Source organism: Serinus canaria, chromosome 11 (genome assembly GCF_022539315.1).
Source record: "Serinus canaria isolate serCan28SL12 chromosome 11, serCan2020, whole genome shotgun sequence".
Taxonomy (NCBI): Eukaryota; Metazoa; Chordata; class Aves; order Passeriformes; family Fringillidae; genus Serinus; species Serinus canaria.
This window is the reverse complement of record NC_066325.1, coordinates 12997583-13017089: the sequence shown is the minus strand read 5'-3', so window position 1 is coordinate 13017089 and position 19507 is coordinate 12997583. Positions and strand designations below refer to the sequence as shown.

Genomic DNA, 19507 nt, shown 5'->3' with positions numbered 1-19507 from the left:
TCCTCTGATTAGGCAACGAGACATATGACGTCACGAGAGGCGGGGCAAAAGCAGGGGAGCGAGTTTTCATTGGCGGAGTCGCCTCGTGGCGAAAAGAGCGGGAACACAAGTTCATTCAAACCGGGGGAGGTGGGCGGGGCGTTACCATGGCGACAGGGAGGACATGGGGTGAACCGGGGAGAATTGGGGAAGTGCGGGGGGAACCGGGGAAAATGGGGGAAGCTGCGGGGGAGGCGGGGAAAACCAGGGAGAGCCCCGAGGTGAGCCGAGCGGAACCGGAAAGGATTTGGGGGGAACCGGGGGAGCCCAGGGGAAGCTGGAGGTGGCTCCAGGATAGCCAGACCCCCGCTCCCCGTGGGCAGGGCTGAGGAAAATGGCGGGCTGGGTCAGGTTGGAAGGGTGCACGGGGAGTCATGTGCTCCCACCTCCCTGCTCAAGCAGGATTGTCCTAGAGCACTTTCACAGCATTGCATCCAGATGTTTCTGGAAAATCATCAGCGAGGAAAACTCCACACCTTCTCTGGGCAACGTTCCAGTGTATGATCACCCAAGTGGAACTCCCTATGTATCATTTTCTGCCCCTTGGCTCTTGTCCTGTGGCTGGGCGCCACCCAGCAGAGCTTGGTCCATCCTCGGAAGTCTCTCTCCCAAAAGGGACAGGCACTGGTGGGGTCCCCTCTCAGCTGTCTCTTCTCAAGGCTGAACAGTCTCAACTCCTTCAGCCTTTTCTCATAAAAGAAGCTGTGTTCCATCCCTCGGTTGTTCCATCCCTCTGGTCCCCCTAGGCTTCTTGGCAGCCTCTCTTCAAGTCACCTCTCTCCCCAGCTGCCTCCAAGGCCACCCAGGCACGGCCCCTTGGCGAGGGGAAGGTGTCACACACAGAAACAAACAGGAGCACTGTGCTTGTGTCACACACAGAAACAAGCACAGGAGCACTGAGCCATCAGTCTCTGTCAGGGGGAAGAGGGGCCAGAGGCACCCCTGGGTTTGCTGCCCCTGGTCACCCGACCCCCTTTTCCACAGTTAACTTCCTTGGTTTCTGCTTTTCTCCAGGTCAGCCAGCGAGTCCACAATCTCTGCAAAACACAAGGATGGCATTAACCAACACAGAGGATTTGTGGTGAGCTTGTTTGGAATTTTTAACAGCTTTCCCTCGCTGATGGTGACTGGGACATGGAGTCACACTCTGCTGGGGCCAGCACAAACGGACAGGGACAGGGGTGGGCAGGGGACAGGTCTGAGCACACAGCCCAGCCCAAACACAGGCAGCTGTGGTTGTGGAAATAGCCTTGTGAACAGCTGCAATAAACTGCCCTCCCAGCTCAGCCCCACACAGTGGTAGGTGTTGGATTAGGGTCATATTAGGGTAATAAAGCCATCCTGTTTCCTCAATGTGACTTTGTCAACATCTCTGATGATAATTTGGTATTTTCTCTTCAGCCAGGGCTATTCCCTGTGCCAGGGAGGTGCTGGTGGGAAATGGAAGCACACAGATGTGACACTCAGTGGTTTCTTGGGCACATTTCCCACATCTCTTGTACGCATCTGGTCCCATAGGATGGAGGAGATGAAATTGAAGAAAGTTTTCTCCCCTTAGACAGATGAACCAAGGGAAGGATATGAGCTCTGTGACTTCAAACACACCAGAAATGTTCCTCTATAATTTCCTGATGTTGCTGTTGTATCTCCTGCTGGAGATCAGTTACTTGTCTGATCAGACACAAACCAGCTTCAGAGACAGTGAAAACTTCCCTGTCATAGAGCAATGCCCAAGACTGCAGTTTACTGCTAAAGGCCAAGGCAGGGAATGTTCCTGCAGAGTGCTGTGGCTGCTCCCCCTTATGGAATCTGCAGGACCTGAGCAGGGATTAACTCACAGACCCCTGCTTCCTGCCCCTACTTGTCTGATAGAAAAAGCTCCTTTTATGTGACACCAAATAAACAAACAGCCTGGTGATAATTGTCATGACATGGGTAAATAAATGTCAATGTGTGAGGTCTGGAACTGGGGGACTTGTTAGCATAAAAACGAAGGTCAAGGCAGGATCCTGAAACACAAAGCCAGGCAAATTCACATGGGAAACAAGGGGCAAACTGCCTGCTGAACCAGCTGATGGAGGGATGCAAAGGGCCTGTGGAGCAGGTGTCTGGGACACTCACCCTCGGCAGAAGGGCGCTGGGAAGGGTCAAAGGCACGGCACTGCTCAATGATTTTCCTCAGATCTTCTGGACAGTCTTCCCCAAGAGGGTCCCAGTAGTGGTGATTGCAGATTTTCTCCACGATCTCCTCAGGAGTGCAGCCTAGACAAGTGCAAACAGGAGTGTCAGGATGGAGCTCTGCTGCCACAGGAGGGTGCTGGGGAGGGAACCCAGCACAAAGCTATGCAAGAGCCTGCCTGCTGCCTTTGGCAGGGAGAAGCCAGCAGGGAAGTGACCCAAACTCCCTCTGCAATGAGTCCCACTATGTTTGGCACAACACTGTTGGGCTTCAGTAGAGCAAGATGTGTTTATGCTTAAGTGCCCATGACCGTCCAATAGAAACAAAAATTATTTGCATGTTTGTGGTTTAAGCAGGTTGCTTTACTACAAGCTGTACTTTACTGCATTGGAGTTTTAGGAGAAGTTATTGAGCTGTCAGGCACACCAGGCACTGCCACTGGCACCTGCATGGGATGCTCAGGGAAGAAGCAGGGAGCATCCAGGTCCAGACAGGGACCACACTGTGCCATGAGGGAACCAGATACTTCTGTCTCACCTTCAAATGGGATTTTGGAGGTTGCAATCTCTGCCAGAACAATCCCAAAGCTGGAAGGAGACAAGCAAGAGTTTCAGTATTCATTCCACCATGTATTCCTCCCTTCTAGTGGAGAGGATTGTTGCTCTGTGCCAACTGGGAGCATCTGCTGGTGTGTCTGATTAGACCTGGCCTCCTTCCATAGCTCAGCAGCCACTCTGCCAGACACCTGCCTGCTCACAGGCATCTCCTGGGAGGGACAGACACACCTGTATATTTCACAGGGCCTCTTGTAAGGGTAGTTGATGTCTTTCAGGTTCTCTGGAGCAATGTAGGCCAACATAGAGACTTGTTTCCAGTCCTTCTTGGCTTTCCTCTTGATGGATGATTCTGTTTCACACAGCTCAAATCCTGACAGCTGATTGAGAGAATAAGAGAGAGAAAAGGAGAAGTAGAAACCTGTGGTGCAGCTAGACTGCCCCAAGATGGAGAAAACAGAGCAAGATGCCCTGGGCAGCAAAGGCTGGAGTGCAGCCATGTGTGCTGCCCAGCATGGGCAGCTTGCTTGCTTCCTGCAAAAAAAACCAGAGGTGAAGGCAGGTGAATTGCCCCAGCTTCAGCTCATCCCAGGCTGGATGCTTTAGGAACACTCACTTTGCTGATGATAAAACCAAGATAGGGAGGTTTAAGTGCCTAAGTCATAGGGGAGATGCCACTACCCCATTTTATCCTGGACCATCACAACTCCCTTCAGTGTTGGTGGAGGGAGACATCCAAAAAACCATTTAAAACTCCCCAAAGCATCTCCAAGTGTGGTGCTTACCTTCACACAGTAATCCCCAGCCACCAGGAACTTGCTGCTGCAGATGCAGCCGTGGAGTCGGGACCTCTCCCCTGTCTGGTGCAACCTGCAGATGCATGGAACCAAGGACAACACATAAGCCAGCAGCTCTCTGCCTGTCTTGGTGGATCAACCCTGCCAAGCCAACCTTTCCAGCAGGCTGGAAGAGCTGCTGTGGGCAAAGCAACAAGCCTTGTGGATGAGCAGGACCTGTAATGAGAACTGCTGTGCTGCAGGATACTTCCAAATCTGCCCTGTGGATCTAGGGAAGGGGATTTCCCCCTTCCAGGCCTTTCCAGGCTTGAAGCCAGACGTAGGGGACAGTGACCAGGATAGATGGGAGCTACTGCATCCACTACTTACCCCTACACCAGCCTCCCATCCCAGGGTCCCTAGGTGGAGTCACTGGGAATCAGTGTCTAACAGGATACCACGGCTTACTCTGAGATACCAGGAAGCTGCACTCAGCTTTTGGATGATCAGGTAAGTTACTGACTGATTAAAGAGGTGCTCACCTGTAAAGGCCTCTGGCAGCTCCCAGGGCCATCCGAATGCGGATATCCCAGGGAAGATGCTGCTGCTTGTTCAGCACGTCCCGCAGTGTCCCGTGCTTGCAGTACTCCATGACAATGGAGAAGCAGGGGCTCCCATCTGCAAGGCAAAATCATCCTGCCTTGTGCCACCTCTTGGGAGGGGACCACAACAAGGCACGTGCCACCAGCTAGCACTGGGAATGGCAGGGGAGGAAAAGGGTGACATTAACGTGACACCCCTACCGTTCTCCTCAATGCAGATCCCGTACATGCGAAGGATGTTTGGAGACTCAAACTTCTTCAGGGTCTGAATCTCCTTCTCAAAGATGTCTCTCACCTTGCTGTGGAAATGGACAGCGTGGTGAAATCCCTGGAACAAGGCATGGCACGGTGCTGTGCCGCCCTCCTGGGGCCACACTCGTTCCCACCCAGGGCAACTCACACTGGATCAGTGGTCAGTGGCCTCTTGAAGGTTTTGATGGCAACAGGATACTTGAGGTACTCGCCCTCGTAAAGGTCGTAGCACTCTGTGTCCTGCAGGTGCCTGTGGAAGGTGAGCTGGTCTCGCTTGATCTCAGTGATGTCTTCTCTTTTACCAACGTTGACCTTCTTCAAGCCTGCTCCCACCATGTGCCAGAAGGGAACAAGGGACACATTAGGCAGGGCTTGGGGGAAAGGATAGAGTGCACAGGGGGCAGGTGGTGTGACATCGGCTTACGCTCCATCTCGCGAATGACTTTGTTCAGCTCGCTTTTCATCCAGTCCATCTTGCTCTCCATACACTCCCTGTCGATGTAGATCTCCTCAAGGACATCTTTGGGCTCCTCAGTACCTAGGGAGAGAAACAAGCTGAGTTTGGGCCACTGGATGAACAAGCATGACCGTGGGGTTTGTTTCTTTCATGGTTTAAACGTCCCTTTGGCTCTTCATGGCCGTGGCCCTCAAGACAGAGCTTGGTACCAGCTGGAGAGAGGGGCCAAGCACCAGTCACAGGTTAGGAGGGTTTGCTAAATGCACTCACTTGCAATCACCTGGTCCAAGAAAGCTCTGTCATCCCTCAGGTCCTCAGCATCCTGCCTGCGACACGTCTTTGACTGGAAAGCTTCCAGGAAAGCCTGCTTCTGCTCTGCCTGCAGTAGGAGTGAGAGCCCCTGGGCAATGTCCTCCAGGCTTTCGTTCACCCAGACAAACTCCTCACCAGTACTTCGGGCTCGCAGGAACTTCTGGATCCAGCTGGTCTGGCTGTATTTCATCACCAGTTTCTGGGCTTCCTCCAGTGCCCGGAGCAGCTTTTTCATCAGTTCCTCTTCGTGGTGGGAGATGTGCTGTCGTGGCTGAGCCCTAAGGATCCTCACGGGCTCCAGCAGAATCTGGATGCGCTCCACAAGGCGCTGGCACTGGTGCTTACAGCACTTCACCTGCTCGAATTGGGCGTGGATGGCCTGGGCCACAGAGAGGACCCTCTCGACGATGTCCATGCTTGCAGCAAAGGGCTTGGCCACGGGGGATGTGGGCTGGCAGTGTCTGGTGCAGGGAAGCCTCAGGCGCTGCTTGGAGATCAGCAGATGCAGCTCTTCCACGCCTTCCGCCCTAGGGAACACCCTGATATGGCACACATCCTCCCACAGCCCCTCACATCTCCAGCTGCTCTGCTTTCCCTGCTTTGCCTGCCGCTGCAGCTGCTCGTGCAGACTGGAGCAGGCACACTCAGAGACATTGGTAACAGCAGCAGTGGCACATCTTTCTCTGCAGTAGCAAGAGATGTTTTGGCTTGATTTATGTACATTAATTTAATGTACAATTAACCAAATTTAATTAATTAATTACACGTGTGAGCTCAATTTAATGTGTGAACTAAATCCCAGAGAGCTTCCACCCAGAGGAGCAGGGATATCAGTAACCCAAGGAGTATCCCCTGGGCAGCATTTCTGGCTCCAGCCCCACATCACCCTGGGTTCCTGCCCGCAGAACCCATATCTTTGGCTGTAAAGATCTATTTTCTTTTCCACCCAATGTCTCTTTGGTCACCTATCTAATAAAGGTCTGTACATCTTCACAGCCCCAGCATCTCCAGCTTTTCCCCATAGCTCTGTTCTGCCCATTTAAGATTTTAAATCAAGCTCTTTCTGTGCACTCAGCATCCCCTCAAGGATGGTGCCTGCTCCCCAGCCCACATGCAGGTAGCAAGGACAGAAAACCACCCTTGTTGAAAGGAAATTATCAGCAGCCCCTCTGATACAGCCAACACTAAGACAGGGGTGCCAGGGTCTACTGGCTGGAAACGAGATGGAAACGCACCCAGAATCCAGCTGCAGCCACTCTCCCTCCTCTTCAGGCTCTCTCCAGCAGGGCCCCCAAGGAAGGATCTCTTCTGCTCGCCAGGAGAAAGAAAGGTCTGTCACCTGCTCGTGTTTCGCTGACCTCGGCTGCCTCTGCAGGCTGGAGGGGCACGGCGGGACGAGCGCGGCTTTAAAGGGTGTCACAGCGGAAGGGACATTGTGCAACCCAGCTTCCCACGCCATCACAGCTCCCAGTTCCCAGAAAGCTACCCGGGGTATTCCCAAGGGCTGAATGCCCTTGTGCTGGGTTTTGCCTGATGGAAGAAGGAATTGCCCACAGGAAGTGCAGTGGGAAAAAGGAGATGGGGAAGTTGTGCATGCCTGTATTGACGCTTCTGCTATTTTGAGCACCACAACCCGTTCTGCTGTGCTGGCTGCTGTGGGAAGGTTTGCCCGGGGCACTGGAACACCCACAGCAAGGCTCTGTGCCCTGCTGAACTTCCTGCTGTGCAGTGAGACCCTCCAGAGCACAGCCCTGCTCCTCTCCCCATCCCTGAGCCCCAGGAGCCCCCAGCACCAAAGGCTGTGGGCACCGGTGCTGGAAGCAGGGCTTGACCTCTGCTGGGAGTGCAGGAAGTTTTGCGGATGGCTTCGTCAGAGGGCCAGGCTGGTTTTGGGAAGCTCTGGGGTGCATGCGACGCTATTGCCCAACTTCAGAGAAGTGAGTGGCAGATTCTGCTTACCCAGAGCCCCAGCGTCACACAGGTTTGCTGAGAATAACCCCTGCAAATCTCCTACCTCACTGTGGCTGATGAGGGGAGCCAACAATGGTGGCTCCAAGGGCCATCAGCACCTGGAAAGGGACACACCAAGGGTGGGAGAACAGACTTCTGAGCAGCCTTAGGGGATACATTTCCCAGACCCTTTTTAGAAAGTTTTATTTTTCAAAATATACAGATTATTTACAATTGTAGTGTCTACAGTTTTACATATAAATTTATTTCAAACCTTTAAATATCTGCAGTAAACATTAGGGAAAAATAATAAAAAATAAAATCACAGGATCAGCAAAAAAGGCATCTCATAGTAATTCTTTTCATTGGAGTTTGAGTTTCAAGTTGCCAATGTCTATGAAAACCATGAACTTGATAAATCTGGCAGAGAGATATGGGTTAGAAAAAGGCACAATCCAGAGCTGTGGAACCTGCCCCAAAGGGCTGCAGGCCAAGAAAACCCTGTGCTGATAGGCTGGGAGAAGGACCTAGGACAGGAATCCCCTCGGCTTGAGTTAGGCAATAGGGGCAACTGCAGCATGTTGGGTGCCCTGGAGAGAGGGCAGCCCAGGAGAGACAGGGGCTCTGGCAAGGTGCCAGGCAGAGGAGGGAGGGTGGCATCAGGCACTTCATCTTTCAGGCAGCAGATCTGCCTGTGCATCCATAGCCTGGAGCGGGAGGGCAGCGAGGTAGGGGCAGGAGTGCACCAGGGAACCCCACAGCTTCCTCCTCCCCTTTCCTCACCATCCTCAGCCCCCCATCCCCTTGCCAGTGCCACAGCTGGACCACAGCACACCACAGGGATGCTTCACTTTGGAGTCACTGCTGTGGCACAGCCCCCAGGAAGGGGGCAGGGACCAGCTGGCCTCACTGGGGGCTGGGGAGGGACACCAGCCCCAGTGCAGGGGTACAGAGCCAGCAGCTGAGCCCTGGGCTGGGGCTGTCAGTCCTCTTTCTTGAAGGTCTCCTCAGGGATGAGTGTCCGGAAAGGATAATCCCAGAAGCGTGTGCTGATGCCAAAACCTGCGGGCAGGGAAGAGAGAGTTCAGCCCATGGCACCATCATCGAGGTGTTGCAAGGGCTCTATGTTAACTGGTGAGGGAGGAGTGTCCACATTTTGGGAAGGGAGGAAGGCAAAGTGAAGAGGAGGAGGAAGAGCAGAGGGAGCAGGAGCTGGCTGGGCCATGCCAACAAGCCCCATGGATGATAACTTATCTGGATGGGGCGTTTTCTCCTAGGAAACCGGGCAAAGGGCAGGTTGAGCAAGCACTGGGCTAGGGAAAGTGTGGGGCGGATCTGGGAAAGCCCAGGGCCTCACCCTACACCTGTCAATGCCTCCCAGCAGGAAGAGATGCTGCCCTAGGCAGGGATAGGCACCCACATCCCAGCACCATGGGGGTTTGGCATTCCAGGCAGAACTGATGCCCACCACTGAGATGGGCTGCTGCCTTCACCCCTGCACTGCTTTGGGTCCCCATCCTCAACCTAGCAGCCAGGAAATATTCTCCATGGGCTACAGCTCCTCACATGCTGCTTCCCCAGCAGCGCAGTGCTTGGCTTTCCTCATCCCAAATCCCAAATATTTTGGAGCAATCAGCTGCACACACACAGGTAGACTGGATCTTTGACAGCCCCTGCCAGCATGCACGGGGAGCGTGGCACTACCTGATTTTTGGTGTTCAAAGTGGTGCTTGACGTGGTAAGCCTTGAGGCCATACAGGTAGGTGCCCTTTTTGGGTGAGCCATAGTGGAGGTAATAGTGCATCATGTCGTAGATGACGTAGCCGCAGAGCCCCCCGACGAACACGGAGAGCCCCAGCACCTCAGGCAGCAGCAGCCGCAGCACGCCGTAGAAGAAGCCGATCACCAGCGAGGCCGGCACAGGAGGGAAGACCAGGCGGGAGCTGTCGAAGGGAGACTGGAAGCAGAGAGGGACGGTGGGACAGGCAGCTCCTAGCTCACCCTTCCTCCCCCCGCACATCCCTGCCACATTCCCATCCAGGGAAACCCATCTGGGAGAAGCCACCAGCAAAAACCCTCCCCAAAGTTGTAGCACGTGGTGGGAGCAGCCCCCCGTGCACGCCAAGGTGCCCAGGCAGGTGGTGGCTTTATCTGCTAGGTGCCCAAGCTCCACATTTCCTCCAGCAAGGCTGTGGCTCTTTTGGTTTTCCCCCTTGCCCAACCACACAGCTTGAAAATTTAACTCCAGCTCCTCCAGGGCAGTTTTACAGCCCTTGCTGGTATTGGGCAAGTGCCTCGCTTGGGATGCCACCAGTCACACTGAACAGGCAGCAACAGGCTCTGTCTGGGCAAAGGGCACACAGTGACAGGCTCCAGTGGGGCAAAGGCCACCATTCCCACGGCCCAGCAGGTGCCAGCGGGGGCGGGAGCTGCGACTCACCTTGTGATGCTGCCCATGCAGCAAGAAATGCAGCGTGATGAGATAGTAATTACTAGCGGGTGGCTTCATGTGGAAGACAAAGCGATGGATGAGGTACTCTAGCAGGGACCACAGGATCATTCCCAGGAGGAAGATGAAGGGGAAGTAGTATTTGTGGATGGGGATGGAGTACTCTACACAACGAGATGAGCAGCGGTCAGCAGGACAGGTGCTTTTATCCATCACCATCCTCCCACTGGCATCAGAGTGGTGCTCAGCTCTCCCTCCCTCCCAAGGCTCATCCACCTCCTATCCTGAGCTTCTCTAGGGAGCTAACTGCCCAAGCTCTGCTCTAAACCACATTTTCCTTTGATTCCTACTAATTTACAGAAACAGCCAGCTTCTTGCTGCCTCAGGAAGACAGTGAGGGGAGCTCCCTGCATTCCAGATTCCAACGGGGGCTTGGATGTGCGCTCTAGGGACTGCGTCACCATTACAAAGCTGCTTCACCCACCAGAACAAGGCAGGAGGGAGCTTAGTTGCACAGGCAGCACTCGTGACAGTAAAACAGTGCTGTTGGTGTTGGTGTTTATTTTTCTGGGGGAAAAAGAATAGGCTTGTTGGGCACTTTCCCCCGCAGAACATTTTTCAGCCACCTCCTTCTTTCAGGGCTGGCTGCTAGCCCTGTGTCCTTCCTAGCAAAATTTTTGCCCCAAAACCCACTTATTTTTAGGGAAAAAAACCCACAAAACTTGGCAGCAAGGTGCTGGATACCACAAGGAGCAGGGAGTGCCTGTGCAGCCGTCGCTCCCCACCCCACAGCCGGGCACAGCTGGCACTGGGTGGCACCTTGCAAAAAAAATAGGGAACCCAGCAAAAAAGAAAAAAAAAAAAAAAAGACAACAAAGAAGACAGCTTGCCCCGGCCACGCTTGTTATTCCCGGGGGAGCAGGGAGTAGACAGTGGGAGATTCAAGGGCAGGCGCTTCGGGCGAACAAGCCCCGCTCTGTGCGGAGCCGGCGGCGCTGAGAGCCGGGTTTGTTCGCCCGCTCCGCCGGCATTCAGCCGGCCCGGGGTGGGCGATTGGAACACACCCCAGCACCCGCAGGGCTCGGCTGTGGGGACTGAGGGAACCGAGGCAGGAGGGAGCAGGCTGCAGCCCAGGTCAGCGGGCTCTGTGCCTCTGCTGACCTCCGGGGGGACCAAATCTCGTGGTGAGAGGAAGGGAATGGAGGTGGGCGAGCACCGGTGGCTTCACGCAGAGGACATGCTGGTGGCCACAAGGGAGAGGTGCTGAGCTGCTGCTCTTGCATGTGGCTTGTGGTGAGCACGGACAGAAGGAGGGATGAGGAAGGGATGCAGGTGTCCACCCACGCATTCCTGCCCCATGGCCCAGAGCGGGGTCAGTAATGGAAGCCCAAAGGCTTTACTGCTGCTCATACCTGTGGTGAAGGAGGAGAAGAGCCGGGTGTTGCCCTGACCAAGGGAGGTGTAGCTGACCCAGCTGAGATAGAGCACCACGGGCGTCCACACCATGAACACCACGTACCTACAGGGTGGAAGGAGCTGTCAGAGGAAGTGTCCTGCTGGCTGGTGAGCCATGTCCCCCTCCCGGGACAGGCACCATCCAGGGCACAGTGCAGACCCTGCGAGCTCACCATGCTGTCTTGGAGAGGAACTCAAGGAAATCCGAGTGGAAGAGGCGGATGGGCCGATCCACGGGCTGGTGCACCCACTCATCGTACTTCTCCCCTAAGTAGCCCACCTGCCACAGCAAGGGCTTCTGCCAGTCTACCAGGTCCTGGGGGAGCAGACAGTGGTTGTAATGCTGTGGAACCCACAAACCATCCCAGTACCAGGCACAAAGCTGAGCTGCTGCTGCAGGATTTTGGGCTGCACACCCCTCCCATGCTCCAAGAGCAGTTGTCTCTGGTTCCAAGGTGCCCTGAGCTCCCCACAAGCACCAGCACAGGGCAGACAAAGGGCCAAACACACATCAGCCCAGGGCTTAGCTCACCCCTGTGCCACCAGGTACCTGCCAGCGGATCAAGGTGGAGGTGTCTGTACCCAGACCTGGCTCAGCATCAGGCCTGATAACTGAGGCTCTTTGCCTCTCAAGCTGCCAAGATTAGATTGTGAGCAGTGATATGGCCCAGCAGAACACCTCTGGTGCCACACGGATCCCATCTCCACAGCACTGCCCCAGCTAAGGACATTTCTCCTCGTGCAAAGGACACATGGGGCGGCCACGGCTGTTTTGGTGCCCCAGTGAGGAGCAAATTGGGAAGGGATGGGGAGCAGGGATACAGGATGGGAACACAGACTCCAGCAGTGCTGCTGAGCATGGCTGAACTCAGGTGCAAGAGTAACAAGGGACCTGTGCATGTACACATGTTGGCATGGCATGCAAATGGGAGGTACAACTGGCAGCACCAGTTCTGCCACTGCTCAGCATCCCTGGACACATCTTCTGCTGGCCTGGCCAGATAAGGTGGATTCTTGGTCCCACCCCTGTGCCAGGACTGAAACCACACTTGCCTGGCCGAGCCCTGGGCCTGGCAGCTCTCCTTGGGCTGGCTGTGCACACAGCAGTGGCACAGCCATCTGGCACCTGGGGTTGGGCTGCCAGTGGTGGGGGTGGCTCCATTCAGGGCATCCCAGCGCAAGGAGCTGGGGTGGCTGTGGGCATTTTGGGGGCTCTGCTGCAGGCAGGGATGAACACAATCACACAGGAGGGGAAACAACCCCAGCTGGTGTATGGGAAGGGAACAGAGCCATTCTCCACTGGGGGGAAGTTAAAGCAAAAAGGTCACTTGGAAATAGACATTCTCTTTTAAAGGTGCTCAGTGATAAAATATTAGTTTGAGGGGTGAAAGATGTTCTCCTGGTCTAAAAAAACCCCAACTTTCTACAAGATAAAAGCATGCTCACCAGCAAGCTGGGATCATGCAAAATGTGGTGACCAGATGGTGCTGCAGAGGGCAGGGACAGCCAAAGGCACCTTGGGACAAATCCCCACTGCTGTGGCATGCTTGAAAAGCAGCTGGCAGGGCAGGAAACACCCTGCACACACAGAGATCACCCTGCCCAGGCTGGGGAATCCCTTACTGCTCATTACGAGTGCTCAGGCAAGGGATAAAAATAAAATAAATAAAGTAATAAAATAAATAAAGCAAGAAAGAAATAAAAGCAAGCAAGGTGCGGCTTGGCAACACTTCCCTGTGGAAGGGCACAGCAGCTGTCAGAGAAAGGCATCTCTCCCATGCTGCTGCAATGGGAGCCTCCCAGCGTGGCCACGCCTGTGCAATAAAGCATGAGCAATGCCATCCACACCAGGAGAAAGGGCACAAGTGGCTGGGTCAGCTTGGCTCTCTCACGCCATCCCTCCCATCCAACAGGCCAGCAGAAACCCGGCACTCATGCAGGGAAAAGGAGAGCTGGTGTTTCCCAGGAGCACCCTGGCAAACAGTGTGCTGGAGAAACTCCAGAGCTCTTACCGTCTCCACATGCACTGTTCTGTAGCAGAGATCTGTCTGCTCTGGAGCCTGGGCTGCAGCAACCTCCTCCTTCTCATCCACTGTCTCAGAGAGGCCCTGAAAAGAGAAGGAAAACTCTGTGGTGAAGCACCAGTGGTGGATTCAGCTGGGATGGTGATGGCTGTAGCACTCAGGGGTACGGCCAGAGTGAGCTCCTGCCTGCTAAACAAATATGGGGGAAAATCTGGTGAATTTAAGTGAGACAGTTCCTGCAGAGCAGGTTTCCTGAGGGAAGCAGCTGCCACTGAGCTGCCCTGCCCTTCAGACTGAGCACTGTGGGCTCAGGGCTCTTTGGAAACCTCCTTTCAAGCCCAGTGTTTGGAATACCCTGCCCGTGGCCAGGACAGCATGGGTGCTTCAGAAACTCTGGGCCCTGGGACAGCACTTTCCCCTGCAAACAGGCAGTGCCATAGCAGAGGTCACCTTGCCACTGCCACTAAAGCCAGGGGCATTGCTGGGTTAGTGCTCCCTCCTCCCACCCCAGTGATCTCCAACAAAAGCCCAGCTTGGTTTCTCGGTCCCTTGGAAAGCTGGGCTGGCAGACCTGGGGAGTGTGGTACAGCTGGTGCCACCACCCTGCCTGTGGGCACAAGGAAAAACACACAGAAGGAAGGACCTTGTCCAGAGAAAAAGGCAAAGTGTCCTTCACAGGGTGACACTGGGCTGGCTGTCTTTGCCGTGGGCTGTGGGATATGAGCTGGTGTTTGGTTGTGGCTCAGGAGAGCATGTTGAGGCACAGGGGATGCCCGGGTGCAGTGGTGGCAGGATGAAGACCCAGCTGCAGTCCCACTGCCAGGGCGGGCTGAGGAACAGGAGAAACCTGCCTTGTCTGATGCTTGGAAGCAAACACGCTGCCAGCTGCCAGCACCAGCCTCCTTCCTGTAGCCGTGCCAGCCCCGGCGCCAGCCGTGCGCTGGTGGGGGGCTCGCTGAGCTTGCGGCCGTGCCCATGCAAACCCCAGGGCGGCCGTGCCCCCCGGCAGCAGCGCCGGCTCCCCTGCAGGACGTGCCAAACATGCCTTTTCTCCCGCTTTGCCACCCGGAGTTACCCATTAACCCGGAGCAGGGTACGGCGTGGCCCCGGCACAGCCGTGCCCGACGGGGCTTCCAGCCGTGCCGCTTCCAGAGAGGGAGGATTTTCTCCCAGCTCCTCAATGGATGCTCTCCCCACCTCTCCGACAGGGATGCACTGCCACCCTATAGAGGGGAATACCGCCCTGGCAGCTGCAGGAGGGCCTGGGATGCAGGAAAACCTGCGTCACCTCGCCAGGACGTCAGGACTTTGCGCCTTGCTGGGGACACCGAGGCAGGGCTCAGGCACTGTTTACCGACGGCAGGCACTCCTTGAAAGCTGTGCTCCCATCCCGTTTCTCAGGCTAGCCGGATTTCAAGCCTCATTCTGCCGGTACAGGAACTGCATTACCCAGCTCCGAGGCAGCGCCTTGCCTGGGGAAGTGGGCAGGGGAGGACAGGGGATATTTCCAGCCAGTATTTCCAGGCTGGAATCCCACTGGCATCAATTTTACCATGGGCAGAGCACCGATATAAGCTGATGCCATGTACCACCACACTTCTCTGTGAGGATTCCCACTGCTATTTTCCATGCTGCACACTCTGTCCTTCAGCCAGATATTCCAAAACCCTAGGGCAGATGGGATGTCTTAAAATCCAGCAAAGCATGGTGGATTTATGGTTTTGCCTCTGCCCTGCAGGTGCTTTGGAAGAAAATTCGGCTTTAAGAGGGTGAAACAGCTTATCCGTGCCCTGAGAAATGGGCTGGTGCTCTCCACCTTCAGCTTGCACCACAACCCGGCCAGCAGCAGGAAGGATGCTTAGGAAAGCCGGGCTGATGCAATGCCCACCACCTCTCCTCCCTTTTCCGAGAGGTTCACACACCTCCAGTTCCCCTGCCCATGGATGCCTGAGCACCACGTCATGGCTGGAGGCTTCCTGGTCCTCCCAGGTCAGGGAGATGGACTGGGGGGGCTCACAGCCCACCTCACCACCAGCACCTGGGCTGGGTGACATCAGTGACATGCCATTGCCCTGTGTGCTATAGCAGCTCTCTGTCAGCACCTGAATCATCTCCTACCCCTCCTCTTCCTCAGCTGGGGAGCAGGAGGAAGGCTCTCCTCTTGTTCACCCTGGAGCTGGCACTGAAAGGACCGGGAGCTGTGTCGCAACCAGGATGCAAACCACCCTGGCATGTCCCAACTGGCTCCCCAAAGGGTGGCCTGTTCCTGCCTGCCCCAGGCACGCAGGGGCCCTGCTGAGATCAAGCTCCATGGGACCTGAACCAGTGCTGGGGCTTCTGGCCATTCTCCTCCAGATAGGAGGTGGGCTGGGAGGAGGCTGAAGGGCTCTGCTGTCACCTGTGGGTGGTGAAGATGCATCTGAGCTTTCCCCAGGCAAACAGGTCCTGCCAGGGAAGATGAACAAGGGGCCTGATGTAAGGAAGGGAAAGTGAACGCCTACAAGGCACTGCACCTGTAAGTGAGCAGCAGTCCTGGTAAGGTGCTGCTGGTACACAACGGGCCCAAACACCCAGGGCATGGCATGATCCAGTGACTGGGTGACCCAGCATCTACCTGAGAGCATCTGGCTGCCCTGCTCAGTGTGCTGAGCATTGGTCCTGCACCAGCTGAAGAGCACTGGCTGGGGCATTAAAAGAACGAAATCCAGCTGTGATGTGAGCTACAGACAGGAGGGGTGATCCAGCACAGGGTTCAGTGTTCTGGGGACACAGGCAGAGAAGCTGGAAACCTCCCCCTGGCCCAGACAGGGCGATGCTGCCTACAGACAGCTGCTCTGCCAAAAGCCTGGACCCAGGGGTATTTTCCACACATTTTCCCAGTGAGTCAAACCCCAGAGGAGTCCTACCATACTTCTGCATTACTCCACAGCCTCCAGCACCTTCACTGAGCTCCTCAGAGGCTCCGTTTGCTGGTGTCCATGCAGGACAAGCTCTGTTGGCAGTGCAGGGACAGGCATGTAGAATGAGGACACCCAGGAGGTGCAGAGAGCACCAAGTAAGGTGCTTGCTTGTGGGGGTACCATCCCAGCAGCATTGTGGTCTGTGTTCTCTGGCTGGCAGAGCCCCACAAGCTGTCTTGGCCCATTAAACACTGGGTGCAGCAGGACTATTAAAAGGAGCTGAATTGAACTCCTAGTCATAGTAGCAATATAAAAAGTGACTTGTTACATCACTCCCAAAGAGGTGCCCCAGGTGTCCCGCCTACATCCCAAACGTGCTCGGGCTGGGATGCAAAGCCAGGGTAGGTGCAAAGCCAGGTGCAGCAATACAGGCAAGAGGAAGAGAAGGACAATAAACCTGAGAAGGATGGAAGATTTACCGTGACTCACAGCCACGTCATGCACCCCAAAGAGGCTGTGATGAAAGTCTGTCATTGCTCAAACTGGAAGGGTAATTAGATGATCCAGTTCCCTTCTAGCGAGGCTGTTAAAATCCACTGTCTAGTTTAGGTAATTATTGGTACTCACTTTGATCTCCCCTATATGTCCTGCTGGCAAAGATAAATTATTTAGGGATTAGTTTGTCCTTAGCCAAAAGGATTTGGGTGATGCAGAAAAGGGACCTGTGGCCAAAGAGGAGAGCCACAGGAAGGGGCATGGAGAGGCCGGTGGAAGGAAGGCCTGATCTTATCTTCTTTATCTCTCCTGCATTATCACATTTTTCCCCCTTCCCAAAATCCTGGAAATTCCTGCGGGAAGCAGGGGAGGATGCTGAATGCCTGTGGGACTAGAGAATTTTTAATTCCTCAGCATGGGGATGATGCAGCCCCAGGACATCCAACGGGCGAGGAGAGGCACTGGCAAAGCTGCGGAGATCTGGAATCAAACTGGGGTAATGTAACACTTCCTCCAAAGAGCTGTTTGAGCCACGCCTGCCCCAAAGCACCCAAAGCATGAACCCAAGCACTACCAAGGACATCACCTCTCCTCAGAGAGGATTATTGGAGGGTGGGGAGTAGGGCAGAACAGCTCACGCATCAGTGCATGCTGGACACGGCCTCACCACGCAGCAGGCAGCTCTAATCCCTGCCCCGTGTGTTACAGGCTGGGATGGTTTATCTGGCACCAGGCAGTGTCAGATCTCCCTGCGCCTGGCGTTATCACGCCATGTATTTGCATTGGGATGGTGGCAGCTCCCCTCGGCACGAGAACCCGTTTGTCCGGTACCTTCCTTCGCCCCAGCCCGCTGGGCTCGTCACGCCTGCGAGGAGGCGGCGGCTCAGCGAGTGTCCCAACAGAGGAGGAGGTGCCATCGCCGGGATCCGTCCGGGGAAAATGCAGGCATTGCACCGAGGCTGAAACAAAGCCCTGTCTGTGGCGCTGGGGCCGATGCTGCGCCCTGGGCAGGACACCCAGCGAGAGCAAACAAGCAGCCAGAGGGACCGGCCGGTCACCGACCCCGCTGGGATGCCGAGAGGGGAAGTGCTGGGCTGGTGAAGGGGGCTGGGCTGGCCCCGTTGCTCAGCATCCTGCCCACGGCGGCTGGGGAGGGCTGGTGATTGGGTAGGAGTGCCCAGAGCCACCCGGAGGCTGCGGAACTTCGCCAGGGAGCTCTCCCTTCCGCCGGGACAGCGCGGGACTGGCACAGCGGGGACAGAGCTGTGTCCCATGCCCCACACCAGGCAGTCAGGGACATGGCTGGGCTCCTCTCCTCAGCAGTGGCTGCTCACCACTGGCAAGCCCCAGTGCCCAGCGCCTTGGTCCCTGGTTGAGTGCTGACAGGACCAAGAAGGGTGTCCTGTCCCATTGCCCACTCTGTGCCATACAGTCCTGCTAAAACTGACACAGAGCTCCATCTCCTTCATCCTTCCAAAGACCCCAACACCTCCCTGCCACATTGGCACCCCAGATCCACCCATCAGCCCTGCTCCCTAGCATTGGCCGTGGAGTGGGACCCTGTAGGTACCCAGCCCTGTGCACTTGGCACCCTGTGGGCCTCAGGGTCCCCTGCACCTCTGAGCCCAGAGAACTCCTGGGAGCCAGGAGGCACATGGGACCTTGGCTCCCTGCACACCTCAGGCACCACCCATGCAAGATCCCAGGAGCCTAAAACATCCTCTGTCTCCTTCACCCCTCATGCCCTGTAGATCCCAGACCCTACAGAGCCTGATCCTATCGGTCCTGTCCTGCTCACACCCAACATACACTGTGTTCCATACAGCTCAGACTGAGATCTGGGTGCACTCTTATATGCTACATGCACCCCAGAAACTTCCTACCTTGTACACCTCAAAGCCTATCCAGCCTATGTATGTCCTGAACACCTTGGACGCTAAGAAGCCTGGACCTGGAGTGCCCTACAGACCCTGTATGACACAGGCCCTGCATGGTTTGGATCCAGGGTGCCCTATAGACTCTGCACATCTTAGACTTCATGCACTCTGGACTTGATATGATCTATAAATCCAGCACTGCGCAGATCCCAGAGAGCACAGACCTGGAGCACCCTATCAAAACTCGATCCAGGACCTAGGGCACCCCATAATCTCTGTATATCCAGCTTCTGGGACATGGGGTGCCCTAAAGAAACGCTGTTTCTTCTGGCCCTGGGACCTGGGGTGCCTTAGAGAGACCCTGTACATCCTGGATCTGGACCTGGGATCGGGACACTCGCTGTACAGATCCTGCACATCCTGGAGTGGCACCTGGGGCACCCTACAGCCTCTGCATTTGCCAGTTCCGGGACGCGGGACACCCCACAGCCCTTGTTCACCCGGACCCGAGGTGAGGCACCCTGCCGAGGCTGTATATACCCCGGCCTCCCCTACAGCCCGTGCCCCCCGGCGGTACCTGCTCGTCTCCGGGCTCTATCTCCCCCACGTAGTACTGCTCCAGCCAGCGGCGGGCGTTCTCCGAGTGCCGGTGGGGCGGCCCGTCCAGCGCCGCGCTCACGTCGGTGCCGGCCCGGCGGCGCAGCAGCTGCTCCCCGCCCGGGTGCAGCCGCACGAAGCCGCTCAGGTCGTACAGGCGGCGGTGGCAGGAGACCAGGCAGGCGCCCTGCGCGCAGCGCGCCCGCACCTCGGCGGCGCTGAAGGACCGCGGCCCCGCCGTGGCCATGGCCCCGCCGCCGGTCCCCGTCCCGGTCCCCGTCCCGTCCCGTCCCGTCCTGTCCCGTCGCCGCGCTCTGCCCGCACCTGCTCATCTGCATACATGCATATGCAGCCTGGACACGCCCCGGGCCGCGCCCCGCCGCACCCCATTGGGCAGCCATGGAGGGTGGGGCATGGTTGGGGTGGGGAGGCTTCGCCCCGCCGCAGGTACCCTGGAAAGTGGGAATGAGGCATCCCTGGAGAGGCAGAACGGGGAGAAGGGGGCACAGGGCCCCCTCAGGGTGAACGGGGAAATGAGGCGGCCCCGGGGGAGCGGAGTGTGCCCGCCCAGGGCCCGGGGGTACGGTAA

General features: G+C 56.2%; 2 protein-coding genes across 2 annotated transcripts; both read right to left on the bottom strand.

Annotated features, from left to right (window-relative positions):
* Positions 1–46: 46 nt before the first annotated feature.
* Positions 47–7263, bottom strand: MLKL (mixed lineage kinase domain like pseudokinase). The gene is made up of 11 exons (XM_009090673.4): positions 6407–7263; positions 5130–5698; positions 4827–4940; positions 4551–4725; positions 4352–4449; positions 4091–4226; positions 3558–3642; positions 3004–3152; positions 2756–2805; positions 2161–2301; positions 47–1076 (listed from the first exon to the last, which is right to left on the bottom strand). The coding sequence occupies exons 1-11, from the start codon at positions 6628–6630 to the stop codon at positions 1024–1026; spliced, it is 1794 nt and encodes a 597-aa protein (XP_009088921.2). The 5' UTR covers positions 6631–7263; the 3' UTR covers positions 47–1023.
* A 102-nt stretch (positions 7264–7365) lies between these two features.
* FA2H (fatty acid 2-hydroxylase) lies at positions 7366–19180 on the bottom strand. Its single transcript, XM_030227632.2, has 7 exons — positions 18899–19180; positions 13038–13133; positions 11199–11341; positions 10983–11089; positions 9562–9734; positions 8826–9078; positions 7366–8183 (listed from the first exon to the last, which is right to left on the bottom strand). Exons 1-7 carry the CDS (start codon positions 19163–19165, stop codon positions 8104–8106), a joined length of 1119 nt encoding a protein of 372 aa, XP_030083492.1. The 5' UTR covers positions 19166–19180; the 3' UTR covers positions 7366–8103.
* Positions 19181–19507: the final 327 nt, after the last annotated feature.

Bases quoted from the DNA above. Each gene is read 5' to 3' on its own strand.
- MLKL (XM_009090673.4), bottom strand. From the start codon at position 6,630: ATGGCGTGGGAAGCTGGGTTGCACAATGTCCCTTCCGCTGTGACACCC. The intron at 3,643-4,090 runs GTGAGCACCTCT...ATGCATCTGCAG, and splicing joins GCTGCCAGAGGCCTTTACAG to GTTGCACCAGACAGGGGAGA. The intron at 2,302-2,755 runs GTGAGACAGAAG...GCACTTGTCTAG, and splicing joins CTCCAAAATCCCATTTGAAG to GCTGCACTCCTGAGGAGATC.
- FA2H (XM_030227632.2), bottom strand. From the start codon at position 19,165: ATGGCCACGGCGGGGCCGCGGTCCTTCAGCGCCGCCGAGGTGCGGGCG. The intron at 11,342-13,037 runs GTAAGAGCTCTG...CTGCTCCCCCAG, and splicing joins GAACAGTGCATGTGGAGACG to GACCTGGTAGACTGGCAGAA. The intron at 11,090-11,198 runs GTGAGCTCGCAG...TCCACCCTGTAG, and splicing joins TTCCTCTCCAAGACAGCATG to GTACGTGGTGTTCATGGTGT.